Raw genomic sequence first — 24,267 nt, 5'->3', positions numbered from 1 at the left:
CAAAATAGCTACAACTTTCAAATCACATATATTCCAGCTATGTTTTTTATAATTTATTTTTTCAAGAACATCTTTTATCACATTGTATGTCTCTTTCAAATTAATACCATAAGCGATTGGTATCGAAGGATATTTGTTACTGCTGTATAGTAGAGCCATTTTTAAACTATACTTGGACAAATCTATGAAAAGGTACCAGTCCTCAGGTTTATGAACTTGTCCTAAGTATAACATAAGCTCGTGTGCAATAGATCATATTATTTTCATCAATAAAGTGTTGAGAAAGTTCAAATTTCTTATTGTCGGCTTTGAAAGCCTGAAATTTTTGTATTTTTTTGAAATAAATTTCAATTTTGTAGTCTTGATTCTAACAGTTCAGCTTGATTTTTTTGATAAATTTAAATCCCTAACCAACTTATTTAATTCACCTTGTGATGTAAGATGTGGCTTATTGGAAGATAATTCAAAATCAAAATCATTGTTGTCTTCTTCAGTACTGCCTGATTCTTCATCGCTGCTTTCGAAACATACATTCACAGGTTGCTCAGGAACTGGAATAATTTCACAGGTACAGGCCTGATTGCAGATTGCAATGAAGGGTATTTTAACAGTATGTTTAGATTCTTTAGAAATTCCAGACACACTTGTTAAACAAAAGTAACAATCGGTCACATGATCCTTTGGTTCATGCCAAACCATAGGTACACCAAATGGCAAAGCCTTTCGTGTATCTTTCAGCCATCTTCTTATATTTAAGAAGATGGCTGAAGATGGCCGTTGGTGCATACTATATGAGGAACCCATGTCTTATCCTGATCACCAATTTTACACTGAAAGTACAAATGATATGCTTTTTTAATTAAACGTGTAATGTTTTATCTATTTGATTTTATGGTAAACTCGCCACATACATAACAAAAGGCATCCACACCATTTACACAATTTCGAGACTGCACTATTAACAAACAGTGACCATTATGATACTGCAACCATTATGATACTGCACTGTTAACAAACTTAAGACAGCAATAAGACTGAACAAAATTAATTCATTCCTAAACCCTATGTGTATACAAACAATACAGCTGTGTTTTCAGCTACATGTTTTGTCCTGCACAGACATGATTAATCTTGTTCATGAAGGCTCACCTTTCAGTATTAGATTTGATGTAATGTGTGACTTATGATATGATTTAATTATTTCTCTAGTATTGTTTAATTTATAGCTTACAGATTATGTCAATAAAATTAAACAATAAAAAATGAGCTAACAAAATACAATATAGAAGCTTAAAATAATGCTAACTATACGTTGAAAAATGAAAAAAAATTTTTAATTTTCAAAAATGGTGGGTGATTCTGAGTTCATATTCGTTTTCAGCATGTATTCCATGTTAGGAAACAAAAATTATGTTTATAAGTGTTACCATTTGTTTTGGATATTGAAAGAACTTTAGAGTGGTAACCAATTCGCGGGTGACAGTGAACTTAAAAATGCTGTTAATCATTGGCTAAATGTACTGGTGACAGAAGAATACAACGAGGGTATATTGAAGCTGGTGTATCACTACAATAAATGTCTTAATTCATGTGGCAATTATATAGAAAAGTAGTATTAGGTATATAGTTTAAGGGAAATAAAAAATATTTATAAAATTTTCAGAATAAATTTTTTCCAATGAACAGTCTTTACTTTAGAGATAACCTGTCGTATATATAAACAATTTCCATAAAAGCACCATATCCTTAAAAAAATAATTTTTTATAAAATATCTTAAGTGAGGTACAATTGAGGTGTGATCAGTTTTCATCCCATATCACTGGAAGTAGTACAACTATTACTAAAAACTAAAAATATGAGTCGTGTAAATTTTTTGTGTGATTTCACTCTTTTCAATTGATTGATTGAATTAATGAAATAGATGTTATCAGAGTAAAAGCAGCTGTTAGGGGATATTCATTTAAAAAAAAAATATTATTCAAGTAGCCCAAAATATTGTCATTTGGGGTTTTTTCAACTGCATTTTATGATATACTTTAAGGTAACTTGGCAAATGGTTAAGTTTTTGTGTGGAAATGTTATTGTGTGCAAACGGTTAAGTTATCCTTCTTACCTTTCAGCTTTTGGTAATCCTTCTTTCCCCCTTTTAATGGTTACCATGGGAATTGTGTCCGCCACTGCCCTGCCTCTGTCTATGGAACCATTCTGGTACTTCTTCAGACACCAGCAGATCAGCTGCTTCTGTAATGGGTCTCTTTGGGATGGTGACAGTTTTTTTTTTTTTTTTATAGTTTCTGAGTGTTGGGAGTTTCAGACTATCAGGATAAATAATAAATATTCCAACGATTGGATTTTTTTAGTAAGGTAGACTTGATTAATGAAACACCTGACATTTTTTATCTGAGTGAGTGGTTCGATTAAATTGTTATAGTAGAAATATATAATAATTTTAGTAGATTAATAATTTCTTTAATTCTCATTAATTTGAAGTATTTTTGTTCTGTATCATTTCATATCATTCAGACTATACTATAAGTTTTATACATTTGCCAATTAGGTATGCTCATGCTATTCGTCGTAATAAGGCAGCAGTTACTATACAGAGGCATGTTAGAGGTTGGTTAGTAAAAACATGGTTTATAAGACTGAAATTCATAATCCTACGTATTCAATCAAGAGGACGTGGCCTTCTAGGACGACACAAATTTCAGCAGATGCAAAGAAACCGTGCTGTAAGTTAATGTTATGTATAATTCATTTTGGATGAATTGAAGTTTGTAATAATTAATGAGCTTCTGCTGGATAGATGTAACCTCCCTCCCTCATTGTTTCTTGTCGGCAGTTTATTTTTGTATGGATTTTAACCATTAGCTGGAATTGCAAAATACACTTCTAAACAGTACTTTTTCAGTTTTTTAATTGCTAATAACATATAGCTATGATAATAGATTCCACATCTTCATCTAGATTTCTTTTCTGTTGACATAAAGGTTATACTTTTCAAAATGTTATAATATGCTTCATTTCTTTCATAATCTTTCCATCCTACTCTTTCTGGTTGGAAATTTTTCTTTTAAACTATTTTCATTAATAAATTTGTTTGTAGCCTGCAAACATATCTTTATTTTTCTTTTTAACATTATTCATGAAAGATTTTTGGGTAAATTTTGAGTTTATAGATCTAAATTGGAAAATTTGTTTGGTAATTGTATTTTGATTCTGTGTGTAGCAGACTTTTGTCTTTCCTCTCTGAAAGTATGCAGAAGTGTTTGGATGCACATGGAACTGTGTATAGCTATGTGCATGTACATATCATGTGAATGAAATTCATTGTATGTATTCTACCAGAAGTGTAGTTTAAATCTTCAGAACTTTAGTTATCAATTCTAGGAAAATTTTAATTTCATAATTAATCGTATATCCTTTCAAAAACGAAAGAAAAATTATTTATTCTGTATTTTTTATTATCACAAATTACATTCTTTAAGATGTTTGTTAGTAATTGACATTTAATCTTATATTTTGAATACAGTTATGCAAGTGGATATAAAGTAATTAACTTTCTTTACCAAGTTTTTGCCATTGCAGTCATCAGAATTATTGTCTTTGATTAAACATGTTCAATAATAATTTATGAATAGTATAATGTTGATGGTTATGATATTGTGGCAGAACACAGATCATATCAGGATTCGCTTCTGGCGATGTTTTTTTTGGGATGCACGTAGAATAATTTTCATTGATTATCTTAAAAAGGGTGAAACAATAAGCAGCAAATATCATGAAATGCAGCAAATTTCATGATGAAATTTCAAATTTCAAATTTTTTGATGAAATTAATTAAAAACGACCACATTTGGCAAAAAAAGTCCTTTTTCTTCAAGACAATTCTCCAGCTCTTTTTTCAGTCATTGCAATGACAGAAGTCAACGAATAACAATTCGAATTGCTCCATATTCACCTGATCTGGGTCCCAGTGACTATCACTTGTTTCCTAACCTAAAAAAAATGATAAGAAGGGAAGAGATTTTTGACCAATAATGAAGTTATTGCCCCCATAGGTGGTTGTTTTAAGAAGTTGGATAAATTGACTTACCAAACTGGCATAAGCACTATTGTGGAACATGGGGCTAAGTGTATAGTTCTTAATGGTGACTATGCTGAAAAATAAATCAGAATGTACCCAGAAAAATATTGTTATCCAGGCCTGGGAATTTTCAACCTGTCCTTGTATGAACAATAAAACTAAGAATATTGTAATTGTAAAAGTTAGGTACAATGAACATGTAAAAATATTCCATGATAACATTGGTCAACATTTACCAACCACCTGATCAAGTCAGATATATTAATTGTTAAGATGTTTAACAGGTACACAAAAGATGTTCCTGTTAAACCAGATAAAATCTGCAATAATGAGACCACTTTCCTTTTACAGTTTTTTTCTTTCTTATATTTGAGTGGATTTTCTCAAATTTTATTTTACATTATGGTTATCATTTTGTCTTATATCATAATGGCTTGCATAAGAAAAATTGTCTCTTATATAATGTGTGTTATTTTGTCACAAAACACATTTGAATCAAATTCTATTTTTACTGATTTATTTTTACATAGAAGCATTGTTTATTATTTTGAAGTATTTATCCTGTTTTTATCATATTTATTTTAAATCATGTATGTTATTTACTATTATATTCATTAAAAAAAAAATTACTTTAAGAATTAGTTCACAAGTAACCTAACATTAATTAGTATGAATAGAGTGCGGTAAAAGTATTTTGAAAGTGAAAAACTCAATTTAAAATAAAATCAGTTGATTTTATTTTATTTTTTTAAATTTTCAATTGATTTTTTCTAATGATTTTATTTTAAATTGAACTGTTTAATTTAAATTTTAGGCACTTATTATCGGGAAGCATGTCAGAGGTTGGTTGTGCCGGTTAAATTACCAAAGGAAGCGACGTCAAATTATCATTTGCCAAAATACAGTTCGTAGGTTCTTGGCTAGAAGAATTTTGAAGAAATTAAAAATGGAAGCACGGTCTGTTGAGCATGTCAAATCACTCAATAAGGGTCTAGAGAACAAAATTATTTCATTGCAGCAACGCATTGAAGAATTGGTAATTATATTGTATTAACTTGTTTCATTAGTTGTATAAACTAATTACAAAATCATTTATATTTTAAACACATACACACACACACACACACACACACACACACACACACACACACATATATATATATATATAGAGAGAGAGAGAGAGAGAGTTAATTTTAACACAGTATTTGATAGTTTTATTCATTTATTTAAAATATCTCCCCTTTTGATATGATCAGACATAGTTGTTCAGGGCTTTCAAACTTTTAAGAAGCCACACTGTGTGTTCTATATTGCTAAATAACTTTTAGGGAGCAGTAGGGTGATTGTTTTATTCACCAGGAGTTTTACAGTTATGTGAGTGAATATAAAATAAGTGACTTTCTTTGCTATTGCAGTCATCAGAATTACTCTGATTAAACATGTTCATTAATAATTTATGTGTAGTATAATTTTGATAGTTATTGTATTGTGACAGAACATATATCAAATCAAGACTTCACTTTCATCTTCTACATACTTTTATATTTTCTTTTATTTAAAAAAAAAAATCAAACCTTCATAGATAAAACATACTCAAAAGAAAAAAACAAAAACCATAAAAGAATGACAGATTCTTTTTTCTAGTCCTTTAGCTTTAATAGAAAAAAACAAAACTTGTAATTAGCTAGGCTTTGATTATATTACGTAGGTGAAAATTGTGGAATCTGCAAGTATATATTTTACGAAATTTTTTATTTCATAATTTATTATTCTATTAGTGCTTTAATCTATTAGTGCTAATAGGTTTAATTGATCATTTGGTATTTATTTAGTTATCTTAACTAACTTGCTCATCAAAAAATGTAGAGATTTTTTCAACTTTTGGTGGTTTTCCTGCACATTTCATCAAATCCTTCCCAGACATTCAATTCATATACAAAATCTATTCATTAAATGATAATAGCAATTAAAAATAATATAAGAATACTTTCATGACATTATCACATCCTCATATGTACTCATAGTTGATTAAAATTGTAGTTATATCCTTTTTTTATACGATGTCTAATTATAGTCATTACCAGATAGGATTGAGCAAATGTTAAAAGCAAAAACATAATGCAGTTCATTTCCAGCTCTACCGATTTAATTAAAATACAAAATTTTACTTGTATATTGGTTTAAAAACCAAGATAACTTGCTAGGATGAACCGATAAATCTCGATCAGTTATCATATTAATTTCTGAAAAAGTATATAAAAGTTAAAATATATTCCAGTTTTAAGCCCTCAATTATGTTTTTCTTATCACTGAAAAATTGAGGTATATTTAATAGATTATACAGTAGATTGCAGAATTGCAAGCATAACGTGGAGCAGTGCCGATTAGTTCTGCAGATAAAGTAGGCATAGCAGTGACCTGTTAGTGTAAGCAAAACAGACAAAAGTATATGACTTTTGAAAGAAATGAAATATTTGCAATTCTTTAAGTAAGGTAAAATATTCTTTGTAGTTTATTATTACAACTAATAATTAATTAACTAATAATCACTTATTTTTATTTGGTATGAGGCTTCTATATTGCTCAAAAATTATATAATTTACTAAGTTCATAAATTTGAATTTTTCTGCTAAGTGCTTTGGTAATAATTATATTAGAATAATTGTAGTGATCAAAATACAAAAAAAAAGAATATCGTAAAATTATATTTTTGTGCTGCATGACTGTTATGATCATCTGTATCACTCATATGAGTGTGGTGTATGAAGTATTATTATCTCTGTTAGATAATATCAAATCATCCAAACAAAGTTTATTGTCTGGAAGGAGTATTCTTATCATTAAAAAAATTTACTAGATCATTTGGTGTACAACTACAGCTACTTAAGAGTAAAGTGGTATGTTGAAAGGTTTAATTAAAATCTGATTATAACCTCTTGAATAAAATATTTCCACAACTAAATGTCTGCACTGTTCTATCTTTAGAGGAAGTATGAAGAAAACAATAGGTTTTGTGACCTTCTCTTTGGATCATGGAATCATGGGTATATGAGTTGTAAAATACAAAAATGGAGATGAATAAGATAATATTTGAGTTGTAATGGAGCTTGAGGATTATAAGGATTATCACTTGTAAAAAATGATAGAAGACATTCTGAAGTGATAATTTAATATTCTAAGTGCTAAGGTCGTAACATTATAGCTCTTGTGTTTTCTGAAAAAGCACGTACATCATAATAATATGTACAAGGTTTTGAATTCTTTATTGTTTTGAATATCATGAAGATATTTGCAAATGGCTTTCGCTGGTTTTGAATGTTCTATATTCAATTTTAAGCTGCTAGGGTTTTTTTAGGATATGTTTTATACAGTTTATGATGAAAAGACAACATATCTAACCGGATGTTTCTGTCAGCTATTACATTTAGTTGCTAATTTGTTTAGCTTCTGTATTTTGTAAAATAGTATCTGAAAGTAAAAGTAAAATTAAAAAATAATAATTATGTGGTTTATATAATTTTTATTATTTTAGTGATTATTGAACTATTTTTTAAATTCATATTAATTTTTTTTAACCAGAAAAAACGTTTATTTTAAAGTTCTAAAAATTTTATTAAAAAATAATTTTCTTTACAGCTTAAAGAAAATGCAGTGCTTAGAATTTCAGCTGTAGAATTAATTGAAACGCGTGGAAAGTTGGAAGTTTTGCGTAATGTGGAAAATGAGCGTAAAAAGCAGATGATTTTAGTAGTTGAAAAAGATAATAAATTGGCAACCCTGACAGAAGAACTTGAAATAGAAAAACAAAAAATTGTAGATTTATTGTCTGAAAAAGGATCTCTAGAATCAGAATTAGAAAAGTTAAAGGAGTTATGGAATGAAGAAAAAAGTGGTTTAGAAATGCACGTTAAGTCTCTGAAAGATGAAAATGAAAGTATAAAATATAATTCAGAAAGTAAGTATTATTAAATTTGTATGTACTACTACATTTTCAGTTACATAGTTATTAAAATCTTTTTCAAATTTAACTGACAGTCTGAAATTGAAATTATATTGTGTGGATTGAGGCTGATGGTGTATATATTTAAAATACCCAATTTTCTGTTTTGTTTTAATTGTAATTTATACTCTTACCTTTCAGTGCATGACTATAGTTATGCTTGTAACCCATTGTGTGTGAATTTTCCGTGAATTTAGTTTTTTCTTCTTATGTCAACTTTTATTCAATTATTATTTGTTACCATTTGGTGTTCTCCTTTTCTTTATTTATCAATTCAATTGAAAAGGTAAAGAAAAAATTAAATTATTTATTCATTGTAATTACATGTATTTATTCTCATTACTTTGGTTTATCTCAGTTCAAATTTGAGTCCTTTTCCAATTTAAGTGATCTTACTAATTTGCCTTTTACCTTTATCAGGTGCTTGGTGAGAAAGTCGATGACAGTGGCATTCTAGCCGGGTTGAATTTTAGTGTCCTGAAGATTACTAGTAGGTCTATTTAAGTGTTTAGATCTACTTCAAACAAAAGGTCGGAAAGTTGAAGTTTGAACAAACGTCGATACTCGAAATACCAACAACAGGTGTCCTTTTATTTACACATTCACTTGTAAAACCTCTCCCAATAAATCTTGCTTTACTTGTACAATTCCCTTTAATTTCAAATTGATTTATTTTTTGAATAATATAATTTTATTAAGTCAAAATGTTTAACGCATTAAAAGAGTAGCAATCTCTTTATTGAGTGTCGAGTGTGTATCACATTTGTCTGATTCTGTTAATGATTTGAATTATCTTATTTTCAGTTCAGTTTAATAAATAATAGTAAAACATACAACCAATAAAGTAAATTTATAAGCGTATAAATAAATCTGCATTTTTATTATACGTTTTTCAATTTAAAAAAATGATATATTGTTCTTTATACATATCTTTGCAAGAAACTTAAATTTTACTGTTCTGATAGTTTTGAGCATTACCATGTTTATAAGAGACAAAATTAAAATAAAAAAATGACTATCGCTAATGTTATAGTCTATATAAATTAATTTTGTGCTGTAGTCAAACCTCACATTAACACATAACAGTAGCTTTTCAAACATTCATCTCATGATTTTTGCTGTAATATACACTTAATACTGTAATAGATATTTATTCCAGTAACTTATAATTGAAAATGAAAATAACTAAGAAACTATAAATAAATACAGAAGATAAACATCTATCTGTCATGTATTCTAGAACATTCGTGATTTGTAGTGTACTGCAGAACAGTATTCATTAAATTTATGTACGTATCTTCACTGTATATTTATCACTTGTACAACTTATTACATCCTTTCTTTTTACCAGCACAATATTCAAAATCATCATAGGTTTGGGAAACATTGTTTCAGAAAAGTTAAAAATTGTACTTCCCTGTAATGTATGCACTGATCTGATGGATTTAACAAAGGTAGAATTTAGTGTAGTTTTACTTACAAAATCAGGAAAATTCATAACATAGACTGCAACAAAAGAACATACTACTGCTTTTTTTGTGTAAAACATGAGTAATTAAATGAATAATTATAAATTTGTTTATACCACTGCCTATTTAATATAGACTGCATATTGTTATTTAACATTTACACATTGATAACAAAAACTTTTATTTGAATAAAAACAATTACAAACATGGAGATTAATAAATAATATTCATAATACTAAAAATGAAACTTTTTAGTATTAGTGATTAATGCAAAACATAAAGAAGATACATTGTCTAAACTGGCAAGAAATAATTAAATTCAAATACTATATTTCCAACACTGATAACAGTATGTCCAATAAATAAGTTGGCTCACTGGTACACCACATATGAACAAAAACAGAATCTTATAAATTTTGATAAATTGAATAGTTTTTTTTTTTTATATCTTAATTTATATTATTTATGTGTGATATTGACAAATACCTATAAAATAAGTAACTAAAGATGAAAATAAGAACACCAAAAAAAATCATTTTTTTTATGTGTAAAAAAAGATAGTTGAGTTATTATCTACTTTTAATTTACTGTTTTTGGTGAATTCGTCATTTTAACATTTGATTAAGCAATTTGATTTAAGCAATAGTATGAATAAAATGTTTTGAAAAAAAAATAAATTTAACTGCACAAAATTTATTTAGTTCGTATTTAATTCTTAATTTATAATTATGAACTTCTTATAAAGAGAGAGTTAATGTAATAAATGTCTTATAAATATTACAAGTACCACATCAAACTTTATGAACTAATTAAGACTAGATTTAATAAAATATCTTTATTTGATAAAATAACACAAAAATAATTAATAATAAAAGTAAAAAGTAGTAAAAATATTAAAAAATAGAAGTATTTTTTAAGAGCAACATCATGAAATAAAAACACATGTACTTCATGAAGAATTATTTAAATTAGAAATATTTTAGTTCTGATAATTTTCACTTACATAAACCAAACTATTGATAACAACATATCTGAAATTAAGCTTGAAGTAGGATAGTAAAAATTAACAATAACAATTAACTATCTCCCATTAAATTTAAAGATAAGATCTCTAGAAATAGTGTAAAGAAAAACAGTAACATTAGCAAAAAACAATATATTAATTATAAATGGTAATTTAATAAATACTACAATGATTAAATTTTACTACATAAAATACTATTTTAATTAATGCCTTGGATTTTATTTACCAATAATAAAAATGAGGTTCTCATTCAAGAATATAAAAATGAATAGCAAAATAATATTAAACAACTTGACAAAAGAAAATAAAGATAGAATATATGTTGGTACATACATCTTAGTATGTATAAAATAAAAATTAAATTTAAATGTAGTAAATTAAATTAGGATGATTAAAATATAATAAAATAATAAATGAAAATAACACCAGAGTAACAAAGTGCAACAAGACAAACACACTAAGTGATTATTTTTGAGAATTATTATTTTACTAAAGTTAATGATTACATTAAAAATAACTGTTTCATTGAAAAACCACCCTTTCTGCTATAAATATTTTTTTTAAAGTAAATAGTGTAATAGTTATAATTATTATTTTATAATCACAATTTAAAATATCACATAATACTTTACCACTTAAGTAAATAAAATATTGCACTCTTTTAATTCATTTACACTTGAGTTAAAAGGATTAATAAGACTATAAACAATATATGAAAATTCATATTCTATGAAAATGTTTTAGACATTAACAATATATAACATAACTAATATAATATACCATATTTTGAAATTAAAAATAAATACTATTAAAAAATAGTTTAAAATTATGTAAAAAATTAAAGAAGTAAAATTAATACCATTACTGATGTGACAATGACTATTTCAACTTATTCATTTAACAATCAAAATAATAAAGAAAAAATTAATTAATATCTTTTGGTGCATTCATAATTTTATCATCTAGATTCATAGAATGTCTGAAGTATGGAAAAGTGATAAATTTTGACATAAAAGATTAAATTGAGTAATTTTATTCGCATTTGGGTGCTGTCTTATCATGCCTTTACAGTTTAATCTTCTAAGAAATATAAGTACATGAATGTTAATTTTAATATCATTTTAAGACAGTAATTCTAATAAACAATATAAATCATCTGCTTTCATTTGTAATAAAATTGTGGCATTTTATATATATATATATGTGTGGATAAACAAAAGATTTTAACACTTATTTTATTGTTTAAAGTTTTTATTTTCTTAAAGAAAACTGTTTAAAATTACAAATTATTTTCTTTAATAGGTTTAACTTATTGTAGTAAGCTTAAATGTGATGAATTTAATTAAACTGTAGCCCATATAATTTATTAAACATGTTGAGGTGTGGAAATATAAAAATAACTGTATTACCATTGACTAGAAAAGATTTGATGTGGTGCCCTATTAATGACAAAATTCTTTTTCATGATATTTAGAAAATCCTTGTTTTATTTCAACAGAAATAACAGTTTTTATTATTAATACTACTTATTTAAGGAAGAAAGTTATTTTGTAGAGATGGCAAAATTAATTTGTATATTAACTAACATGCTTCATTTCTTAACTTATTTTAAAAAAGTACTAACCTTTTAAAATTATTATTACGTATGTTCTTTTTCCTGTAAATTTTAGTGTAAATTTAATAACCATTAATGAGTTGTTTGGAAATTTATTACAAATGTTATTTTGTTTTTTAGAAACAAAATACAGTAAACAGAAGCCTGATTATTTTCTGTTTTTCCAATTATTTATATGAACCAGCCATAAGAGATCAGTAATATTTTGTGTGTATATTTCTCATATTCCTTGAAGGATTATAGAATTTAAAATTATGGAATTATTTCACTTACAAACTAAATTCGATATTTCTTTCCCAGTGTTAACATTTGGGCTAACTAAAGTTACAAGGCTCGGCTGTTAAATTTTGCACACTATCATGCTACATAACAGAAGGTACTATCAAATTGGGCTTGGCAACACATGATAACTAAAATCCCCGTCTACAAACCTGCGATAATGCATTGAAATCCATTTACCAGTTTGTTTTCAGTGGAGTCAGGTATGGTCAATATGTCAACACAGTTAAAACCGTGCATAGTGATCAAATTATTAACAGCAGAAAATGTGAATCCTATAAATATCTTTCATCGCTTAAAAGTGGTTTACGATAGTGTAACTGTTATCAGGAGTACTGTGAATATGTGGCTGTTGAAATTTCGCAAATGTGACACTGGTAAAGCGACAATTGAAGACGTACGCCACAGCGGACAACCAATTTCTGTGATGAAAACATCGAAAGGATGTGGACGATTTGCTTTAAAGTGATCGGCGAATCACCCAGCAACGCATCGCTATTCAATTAAGCATGTCTAAAGAACAAGTAGGCTATATTATCAAGCAATTGGGTTACTGTAAAATCTGTGTGCACGATGGGTACCACACAAACCCTCTTATGGCTCTCTGCAAGCTGAAGTTTGAGCCTATTCTGTGTTGGAAAGAGCCTATTCCGCGTCATACTTGTCAGATTTGGCTCTGTGCAACTTCCACTTCTCTCATCTCAAGAGGGATCTCCAAGGTAATCATTACACCACTGACAATGAGATGAAGGAACCTGTGGTCACTTGGATATGAGAAAGAACGCCAGAATTTTTCAATGACGGAATGCAAAAACTTGTCACACATTGGGAAAAGTGTATGTGTATCGGGGATTATATTGAAAAGTAAATACTGCATTTTATAGCTAAGGTATTGTACTTTATTCATTTTTTATTTCATTCTAATATCTTTTCATTCCCATGCTACACATATACATGCGAAGTTTATCAGCCAGGCTTTGTATATTGTGAGAAACCTGAAGTACATGTGAATGAAATTTAGCAGATATTCAATTTAGTATTTTTTTTTTTCAGAAGTATAGTTTAAAACAACTTGTTTTTTAGTTTAGATGAAAAATAGTTCAAATTCATTATTTAAAGATAACATAAATAAATAATTTCTTAGAAATTCTAATATAGACCTGAATTTTCCTCTGTACAAAATTTTTTCTTTCCTTTGATAAATTTTACTTAGGTTTAAATAGAATTAAAAAAATAAGCCATATGTTGTCAGAAGAAAATTACTACCTTTTATAAACTTTTTTTCAAAGAAAAAGTAGTTTATTAGTAGTGTTAATAATATATTGAATGAAGTTTATTTTAATCAGTGTTGTGAAAATTGGCAATTATAATGTTGGTTTTTTCCTTCTCAGGAATGTTGCAAACAAGACTAGAACAAGAAAAAATATTCCTAATAAAGGAACAAGACCAGGACAGAATTGCTTATCAAAAACTACTTGCAGAAAAGAATCAATTAGAAGCACAATTTGATAGCCTGTCTCGAGAAGTCAATAATTTAAAGCAGTCCAGTCATCACAGATCACTATCTGATATTAGTTCACATTCTGCAACAGATGATACTCATGAGGAGGTATGATACTTAGTTTACTTTAATCAGTTATTTAGTTTTTTTTTTTTTAATTTTCCTTATCTTTTGAACATTTTTTTATAGTTAATGTTACTAGTTTTTCTGTTTTTATATTTTTTCAGTAATTAAACCGGTCTCATCATCTTTATACAGTAGAATTTGTGCACATTTGAATAATATAGCTCCTAAATAATAGTCCTGTTAACGTAAGATTATATTAGATATATTTAACAAAAAAGATTTTTTTTTATCATACTTGAATAAAGATTCATTCTTGCATGGTTAAAATATTAATGAGATTAAAATTACTTTTTAAATTGCAGGATTTTGATATAATTATAATACCAGTAATGGCATTAGAATTAAAAATATTGGAGTTTATATTTAAACAACTAAAATAATTGAGTGTGTACAATAAATGTAATTGAAAATTCCTGTATCAGTGAAGAATAAAATTTTTATCTGTTATTAATGTAAATGTCATTAGGATAAGATCTGCTCAATAATGTTGGCATTAATAGGTCTAATTGGATTCCAGGCAAGACAGTAAATTATCCTGGTCAGAGGCAGTCTCTGTCTATGGGATGATTTTTTGCTTCTTCTTCCTTGCTCCTTTCTTATCCTTCATTCCTTCTACCTTGGATGAGTGTCAAAGGGGTTGGGTCAGTCATAATTCTTGTTATATTTGGCACTTATTAAAAAAGCCAGCAGGGCTGCTGCTTCTTTAATAGGCCAGAGTGGAATGGTGATCCTCCTCTCTGCTAAAACTCTGTTTATCTAAAAACTGTCTTCTATTCTGGATGTACATAAAACTACAAACTACAAACTGCAAAAATGAACAGCATCTTTGCTGTTACCCTACTGGTTAAAGCCAGTCAAGCCTTCTACTACTTATAAACTCATCTAACCTAATCAATCTAATCAAATCAAAGAAATACACTCCCAAGTTATGAATTAAATATCACTCACTGGCGGCGTAAGAAATAAACCCTGCTAGAAAAAATAAACTGTGCCAATTCTTTTTATATTTGAAAGTAAAATTAAACATAAACAAACAAATGAGATATAAAACCTTATGTCAAAAATATAATACTAAAGAAAGAAACAGCTGTTACTCTAGAAGGTAACTGCCTATTTTTAAAATCTCCCTTTGATTTTTAAGTTTTTTTCATTATGTTATAATTTTTTTTCTTTTGAAGTTTGTAGCGTATAAAAAATGCCATAATATTGTGTTGTATAATATGGGACTGAACAATATATCTACTGATAGAAAAATCTATTGTGAACAGACTTCACTCACATTTTCTTTTCTTAAAATAAGATTTAACAATTTTCATTTATTGGCTTTTAATTTTGTTGTAATTGGCCTGTTCTATGATTCTTGTAAGTTTATAAACAGAACATCAAATTCTCTGCTACATATGAATCATATAAAGGATTAATTGAACTTTATTGTTGAATTTTTTTTTTTTTGAATTGTGAATAATAGATAACCTAAAAAAATTTGTTGACATCTGTTTTTCTAGAATTCAAGGCAAAAACTATAAAATAAATCAATTAAGAATGCCTTCAACAATTAATAAATTACAATGTTTACTTTTATGAGGTAATTATTATCATGACTAACTTTCTAAACACTTGGAAATATGCTTTCAAATGATTTTCAAAGTTGTCATCCAGCCTGTTATTGTTTATAAATGATGTTTAACATAAGTTTTATGTTTTAGGAAACTCTTTTAAGTTCCACAACTTTACAGACAATGTGTAAAGATAATTCAATCCTATGTGTATATTATGAATGAAATATTTCTGTCCCATTTTTGGGCAGTAATTTTCAAAGATTAATATTAATGTATGTAGATTGTATTATTTTTTTTGTATTTGGAGAAAGAGTTTTGTATTTTTATGATTTGTGTTAGTCTTATTATTTTGTGTTGTTTTTCAGCATTTCTTGTAATATCAGTATGTTGGTATATATTGTATATGTTAGTGCAGAGGTTCATTTTGTCAAGGGATACAATTGTAGGATTATATTGTATTGTTTATTCTTAATTATGTCGAGATATTCAGACTTCTGTCAGGAACATCCTCATCTATCCCCAGAATTGTATGAACATTGTGAAAATTTTGCAGTAAAGATGATATGAATATAGACTAGCACATCATCATGGCCATTTATGCACAAAGAATTAATCATTTATTAGATGAAATTTCCGTCATGTTTTACTTTCCCATGTAAATAGCGCTATAGCTCTATAATCAGTCCAATTTGGACATATGCAGTTTTCACCGGATCTTGATGTTTTGATACCTAAGGAATCCAAAAACCAGATGAAAAAAATTTTTCAGATGTTAATGTTCATATGTACATGTGTATTGTTTGTCTCTAAATCACCTTATATCTTCAGAACTGCTGGACAAATTTTGACCAAACTTGGTCAGATTACTTCTATATTTAGACCATTGATCCCATTAAATTTTCAACTTAAAAGGTCAAGGGGGTGAGGCTGTAGAGCAAGGTTACCCTCAGTATCTTAAGATTTCCCCCGGTTAAGATCATATTTTCCTTAGGCATATTTGTTAACAATTAAACAGTAACAATATTTGCAAGAAGTTTTTTTGAAAAATTGCACTCCCAACCCAAAAAATGCTCCAAATTAGTGGTTGGATGGGCAAACTGCATAAGTAATAGTTCTCGTCACCACAAGGAGCACTAGTGTAGCACTGACTTACTGCTGTTGTAGTCGTACACTATGTTGTGATGTCACAGGTGAGCAGTAGAATTAAATAAATTATAATATTTAAAGAGTAAAAAGTAACTCGTCTGGCTAGGTCTCAAACTCGATCGTCTGATTAATTTGGTACCTCGTGCATTAAACCTTGCGGCTACACCTGTCTGCTGATCACAGAAGTAAAATTTGTTCAATGTAAGTTGTAAAATTACATTAGTTTAGTTAGTGCCAACCATCGCCGCTACTATTGTTACACCTGTATGAATTAAATACAGTATGCACGCGGGCACTAATTAGAATCATTGAATTAAAAAAACAAAAAAATATATTTATATAAAATAATAAATATTTTAAATTAAGTTATGTGTATATGTGTGTGTAAGCTGTGCATCAGAAACAACCCACAGTTGCATGACTCCCAGAAAGCAGCTTTAGCCACATGATGGGAAAGTCCTACAACTGTGTTGTCAGCTTTATTTGCAAATTATTCACACATGTAATTAGTATGCTTTTATCCTTTTAATTTTTTTACAGACTGGTGATATCGGCATTGTTATAAAACTACAGCAAAAAATAAAAGCACTTGAAAATGAAAAAGATCGGTTGCACCGTTTAATTGATGTGAAAAGTGAATCGAGCAATGAAAATAGAATGCAAGATGAGTTCAAGGTAACTTAATGCACGATTTATATATTAATTATAAAGTAACTCATTTCAAATTTGTTCTAAAATCATCAAAATTAGTGTTCTTATTATAATCGTGAAAGAAAACAAGTACCTAAAACACATCAGAGATAAGGCTGTGACAGTTGCAAGAACTTTCCAAACTATGTTAAAAATGTCCTTACTGGTTAAAAAACAGGTCCCAGATACTTACGTAGAAGTGCTTTGTCTCAAGGGCCTCCCATTAAAAACTGATGTGTTCTGCAGTTTCTGGAGACTGATATCAAATCTCCACATAAATGTCACCTCAAATGCAGATGTCACCTAGCTTATATAAAAATACTAATCAGAGTTGTACAAAGCAATGTCTTAGACCTCTTTTGTCCTAGAAAGGTAAATTTGTTCTCTCCATTATGTATCCAGGTTATTTGTGATATAATGTTAAATAATGACTCTCCTGTACAGTTGATGTCATTTGATTCCCATAGTTTGTACAAGTTTGAACAAGCTCATCACTAGATCCTTCCTACTCTGGAAAGCAAAAACTTTGAATATATTAGCTTATCTATCGTGGGGGAGGGAGAATTCTACTGCAAGTAGGAATAACTTATGATAATGTCTTTTGGCCTGGCCTTCTGCTTTCCTTCCAGATTATAGAACCAGAAGTGATTTCTCAGGAGCAAAACTTTATCAGAGGCAAACATTGTAATCTATGTTATACTAGGGTACAATAACATTGTTATGTTATGTTATATTAGGGTACAAGTTGTAACTTTATTATTGTTTACATCATGAGAATTAGTGACTGAAGAGCTGACATCAGGTTATTCAAAATATCAAAAAATGATGGATAATTTTAAAATTCAGGTGTAAGTATGCGCTTATGTTTTGTAAATACTGTATGTATTCATTTATGTTTTATTACAGCTACAACAGCTTGAAATGGAGAATTCAAAAATGAAGACTGATGTTCAATCGCTGAGAAAATTCATATCTGATAGTACTTGCATTGACAAGACAGCAGCTGGTGAAGAACTAATGCGTAAGTACCAGATTACTTCTTAGCTATTATTTTATACAATTAACTTTTTTCTTTTCTTTTTTTTCTTTTTATTGTATGACAGGCCAGTTAACAATTCCTAGTGGTATGCAGATAATATCAACAGAAAATAGTAATAATATTATTTAATAGGTTAATGATTTTTTCTCTAATAAAATCAGATTTTGAGTCAGTGAATCTTTCAAATGGCCAATAAACTTATAAAAATAGCATTCTTTCTTGTAAACTAATTTTATATGCATCCAGTAAGTACATTTAGTTGTTATGTCAGTATACATAGTGATGTAATAGTAATAATTGTTTGGTGGCCAGTCCTAAGTTTTAAACAGTATAGAGTATTGTAAGCTAACATTTTACTTTTTATTTTGGATTATCTTAAGTAAAATTGTATTATTTTTTAGTAAGTTATTCTTATTTTTTGTAAATCTAGGTAGAATTAATTTTTTTTGTTTATAAGTTTTATTGGTTTTTTAAATTCTTATTCATTTTTAAGTTTTATTTTTATTGATGCGTTTTTTTTTTACAAATTTCTCTAATTTAATGATGATGATCACTTAACAATCGAAATGCATATCTTATTTTAAATTGTTGTCTCTTGTAAACAGTTCTTGAGCATTTACACTTGAGTAGTATATATTTTACTGTTTAGCATAATTAATTTTTTTCATCTAACTGTAAAATAATGTAAAAGAAAGATTATGAAATAACAATATTATTTTCTGCACAATTTCTCATTTACTTATCATAAAAGCAATTCTTGCTCGTTTCACTTATGTTTCTTTGTTCTATTTATATTTGTGAAATGTTTGATTATCTAATGTCAAGCAGAAAATGGGTTTCTCATCCTACCAGTGTACTGTATCATTAACTTCAAATTATTTTATATGAATCTGAATATGGGTTAGATATACTCTTGAGAAGTTGAGGGGGCAAATTATCTATTTATTTATTTTTATTTTTTAACATGGTTTTTTATTGATGTCTATTTAATGATTTTGTAATTACAGGACAATTTGAGGTGATGCAAGCTGAACTTTCAAGAAAAACAGAAGAGTTAGTTCAACTGAAGAGTGTGTTGGCTACCAAAACTCAAGGAATTAAAAATGTTGCTTCTACAAATTATCCTGCATCAGATGTTAATATATCCTTAATCAATGAAGATGGAGAATTAGTACTTGCATTTGAAGCACAAAAGAAGATTAATCGGTAAATAATACTAAGTACTTTTCCTTAATACTTTCTCCATGTACAAAGTATGTAAAAAAAAGAGTGTACCCTATAACCTGATAGTTTAACAACACCTAGAAAATATTGAAGAATAGCACCCTGGAAAATTAAAGGAAGTGAATTTATAATGAAGTGACCAATGGCTAAAACTAAATTAAAAATAAAGCCGTTTCCATAGATCACCATAGTTAGACATTTCTTGATACAGTTTTCCTGCATTTTATTGACAAAAGACTAAACAATGGCACACATAACATTAAAAAAAAAAATTGAATAATAATTATAATAATGGAGAAAGAAGGAAAGTATTGTGATTACTGAAACTTTATGTTGCATTGGCTTCAGTTAAACAGACCAGAGATTAAAAGGCGTGACTTTACTTGTTAAGGACCAGATTGAATCAGGCTTATTCTACAATCAGTAGGCAAAAAACAGATTCTGTAGGCAGGCACACAGGCAGGCCACACTTCCCCAGATCAGGTCATAACCGGATAGGATCTGATCTCCATAATTCACAAAGCCTAAACTAAGGAAAAATGGTGAGTAGTGAGGACAACACTAATCAAAAGAGAGATCTCAACATGAATAAAAAAAACTACCACAGGTTACATTTCAATGCCACCTTGTGGCAGGAGGCATCCTTTCTACCTGCAACCTCTCAAGAGAACTTTAACTCTTGATGAAAATAGTATATTATTGATCAATGATTTGACATTGACCAGTTTAAATTTATAACATAAACTTTGTTTTTTTCTAAAAACTAAAGAGCCTTCCAAGAACAGGGTCAGACTTCCCAAAGTAATTCTGGTTCATCTTCACAGTTTGATTATGAACCAGTCAGCCTTACCTCCACAGGAAGTTACAGAAGCATTTAATTTCAGTTCCATAAAGTAATTAGAAATTTTTACTTTCTGTATATGCAATCAGATAGATGATTGATTAATTCTACATTGATTTAGTGTTTTGAAGGTGTTAGCTTTTTAAATTTGTTTTTATAATACTATTTTATTTTGTTTTTTGTATTTGTAGTTATTTTATTGTCTACAAGGGATGACTGGTAACAGTCACGATTTTTTACTTTTTTTTAAAGTTGTCTTGATCATTTCTGTTTCATATTTTATTTTTGTATCAATTATATCTTCTTTTAGACCTAGTTTTAAATCTGACATAATTCACTCAAATTATTATCGTATTAATTCCATAATGTCCACTATTTTTTTTTTTGCAGTATTTCTGGTCAAAATTACAAATGCAGAGAATATTTTTAAATATTCCTGACCATTCTGTCATTTTCAGAATTATTTCCAAACTTCATTCTTTGTCTACAATAAAATTATTACTTTATTTTGGTCAGTCGCCCGCTGCCCAATCAGTTATTATTAAATAAAAGCATTAAAGTGAGTTTGTAATTATAAGGAACTTATAGTATTTCTTCTTTTTAATTTGTGAGTTAAAAATATAGGTAGTTATAAAAACCATTTATAAACCAAGTTAAAAACTATATTTTTCTGAATATAGATATCTTTATAAAGGTTTTTTCAGAAACATCAGTTTCTTTCATTTTATTTTTATTTTCATAAAAATATATTTTAAAAATTAATAAGATTTATTTTTTAATTATTAAAAATATTACCATCAAATGGGTGATTTGAATTTTTTCAGTCAATTGGAGGATGAGCTTCAAACAAGCCAGAAGAGATGGGTGATAGAAAAAGAAGAGCTTGTTGCTGAACTGTCACGTCTAACACATGACAATGAACGGCAACAGAAGCTGTTAGCTGGCAACTTGTCAAAGACTCCTCAGAGTCAGAACGAAGGGTACTTGCGCCATGAAATCTCCAGATTGACTAATGAGAATCTTCAATTACATGAAAAGAAGGATCAACTGGTTGAACAACTTAGGGCTGTTAACAAACAGCTTCAAGATCTAAGACGTCGTGATGGCTTAGGTAATTAAGAAAGAGTCTACAATTTATACAATTATAATAAGTTATATTGAAAGAAGATTTTTACACTTAAACATCTTGCCGTTAAGATAAAAATGTGAATAGTAGAAAACTATGAAGGAATCGCTTGACAGTTTATCATTCTAGCCTTTAAAATGTTTAAATAAGTACAAAAAGTAACAATTTTAAAAGATCTAATGCATTTAGGGAAAACTGACTGCTAAAACATTTGTTGTATTTACAAGTCCACTAATTGTAAAATTTGGTGCCATATGCTATCTTAAATTGTCACATAACAGGATACTCAAAATATGCAGATATTTATTAATTTTATCTGCTTATAAATGGTATAAAACACTCAGATTTCTGTAAATACAAATTTTAATTTCAAAATTTTTAGTGCATTGAAGGTAAAACTAAATACTGAATTTTTCATCGTATTTACTCAAATTCTATGATAACATTCTTCAAAATGTCTCATTCAACAGATTGATAATAAATTTTATTCTTTCTTTGTCATTGATGTTTAGTTTAGTCTGTTTTATTTTCTTGTTTAATCTCCAGAAGAGAACAACCATTAGCTTGGAAGTATTATTAAATTAATAATTGTTGACTTTTATATAAGATGAATAATTAAAATCTGAACTTATATTATTTGATTATATATTTGTTGAGGTAAGTCATATTTGTTTATGAATTCAAAATTTTATATGAAGGATTAAGTATTATGTCTGTTGTTTTAATAATAACAATATAAGGTCAAACAAGCCAGAAGCTGGCTTGTTGTGGCAACCACTTCCAGCCACTGGTGTCTGGAAGTGGTTTTAATACCTTTCAAGCATAGCTGACCATGTCTTTTATTCAGGCAAGTCAGGCAGACCTATCCACGTCAATCACTCAACTCTCACTTGTTTGCTCCAAGAGCTATCACCTGGGCAACGGTGTTGGTCCACCGGCTGAACCAAGTGAGGGGCTTGCTGCTTTGCAGGTTTAGTGTTCTAGTATAGAAATTCCTACAGAGAATCTTCTAAAGCACTGGATGCAGTAGCACTTTTTCAAGTATTGGTATGACTATGTCTTCATTCAAGAGCAGGACCAAGTTCTAACTGGATTCACTCATGTTAACTCCTTGAGCTATTGCTTATGCAACTTTGTTCAGTTGAACTGAGCGGGAGAGCTTGCTGTCTTGCAGGTTTAGGCTTCTACAGTAGATAATGCTGATAGAAAATCCTCCAAATTATTAAGCTGAACATCAAGAGGTAAACATATTTAAAAGAATTATAATTAGAACAAACTAGATAATACAGAATACTTCACATAAAACTGGCTCTAATCACAATAAAATAAAGAGCCCTAGGGAACACTGCAATAAGATAAATACAAAACTTTTCCAGAAATATTTTTTGTTACTCTCTAAATTCACAATTACAAGAGTTGCTGGGAACAATATTCTTTGCTTGTTCTACAATAGTGTTCTAACAGAGGGTTGAAATTTTTTTTTCTTATTCATAATGAAATCTTTTGTCATAAATTTCTTTCAGCTGACTTAAATGTTACTCCCTGAGCAGTTAGCATTATGTAATTTCATAAAAAACAGTGTACATATTTCCTTAAAGGTCTTGTATAGTTTCAATCATAGAAATCTTTTCTTTTGCTGAATATGGATTGCTTTGTATATTCGCATATTTTTTTTAAATTTTCTTTGCAAGTGTTTGTCTACAAGTAGAAATGATTCAGCTTGCTGCTGAAAGAAATACTACTCACACATTCTACAGAAGTTACTTAGAAATGGATTTGATATCTTTAAGAGGTGGGTCAGTTTTATGTAAAATACTCTGAACAAAAACATTAGATGAAGAATTTGTCATTAGAGCTGATTTATTTTAACTATATCTGATTTAAATTTCAGGTTACACTTTTTACAAGTAGTTTGTAATAGGCTATATTAGATTATGTTTATATATGCAATTAAATGCATATTGTGATCAAATGTACCATACTGCAAATGTCTTTATTGTATAGTTTTAGTAACAAAACTTATAGAGAATTTGATTTTGAGAAAATTAATATAATACAGCCAATAAAAACTTCTAAAAATTAGTTTTTTATTAAAGCAAAACAGATGAAAAATAGGCAGAAAATCGTATTGTCGTTTCTGTCCGTAATAAACATTCTTTGGTATATCAGCATTTACAAATGCAAGGATCATTTCCAACATGTTCGTCATATAACACCAAGTAAATCGTGTTAATGATGAAAATCATGTGATTCAGCATATGCAGTGTAGCCCACATTCTAGTACAAGATGAATTTCATGTCTCACTAGTTTGTCAGAAAACTAAGTTGACACATTCTACAGAAAGAAAATCATTATCCTTTTCGCTTGCAGAAGGTTCTAAATTTGCGGCCAACAGATTACCTCCCTACAAAGTGGTAAAACTTGTGTCATTAGCTTTGGACAACACTGATAGGTAAATTCAATTTTATTTACTGATGATGCCATTTTTACGAGAAACAAAATCTCCAGTTATAAAAATAGTCATTTATGGAGCGAAGAC

The 24,267-nt window shown here is 28.4% G+C and overlaps 1 protein-coding gene across 2 annotated transcripts in view; it reads left to right on the top strand.

The window, feature by feature from the left end:
- didum (dilute class unconventional myosin) overlaps positions 1-24,267 on the top strand; it is a 164,553-nt gene that overhangs the window by 114,370 nt on the left and 25,916 nt on the right. For both annotated transcript variants that reach the window (XM_075362968.1, XM_075362969.1), the window contains 8 exons: positions 2,559-2,733; positions 4,903-5,124; positions 7,725-8,043; positions 13,867-14,084; positions 17,348-17,482; positions 18,404-18,518; positions 19,544-19,742; positions 21,426-21,712. In XM_075362968.1, the coding sequence (XP_075219083.1) occupies positions 2,559-2,733; positions 4,903-5,124; positions 7,725-8,043; positions 13,867-14,084; positions 17,348-17,482; positions 18,404-18,518; positions 19,544-19,742; positions 21,426-21,712 (1,670 nt within the window). The remainder of the gene's footprint in view (positions 1-2,558; positions 2,734-4,902; positions 5,125-7,724; positions 8,044-13,866; positions 14,085-17,347; positions 17,483-18,403; positions 18,519-19,543; positions 19,743-21,425; positions 21,713-24,267) is intronic.

Source organism: Lycorma delicatula, chromosome 4 (genome assembly GCF_047948215.1).
Source record: "Lycorma delicatula isolate Av1 chromosome 4, ASM4794821v1, whole genome shotgun sequence".
In the NCBI taxonomy this organism is placed as follows: domain Eukaryota; kingdom Metazoa; phylum Arthropoda; class Insecta; order Hemiptera; family Fulgoridae; genus Lycorma; species Lycorma delicatula.
Note: the sequence above shows the minus strand (reverse complement) of the source record. Positions and strands in the feature narration are given on the sequence as shown.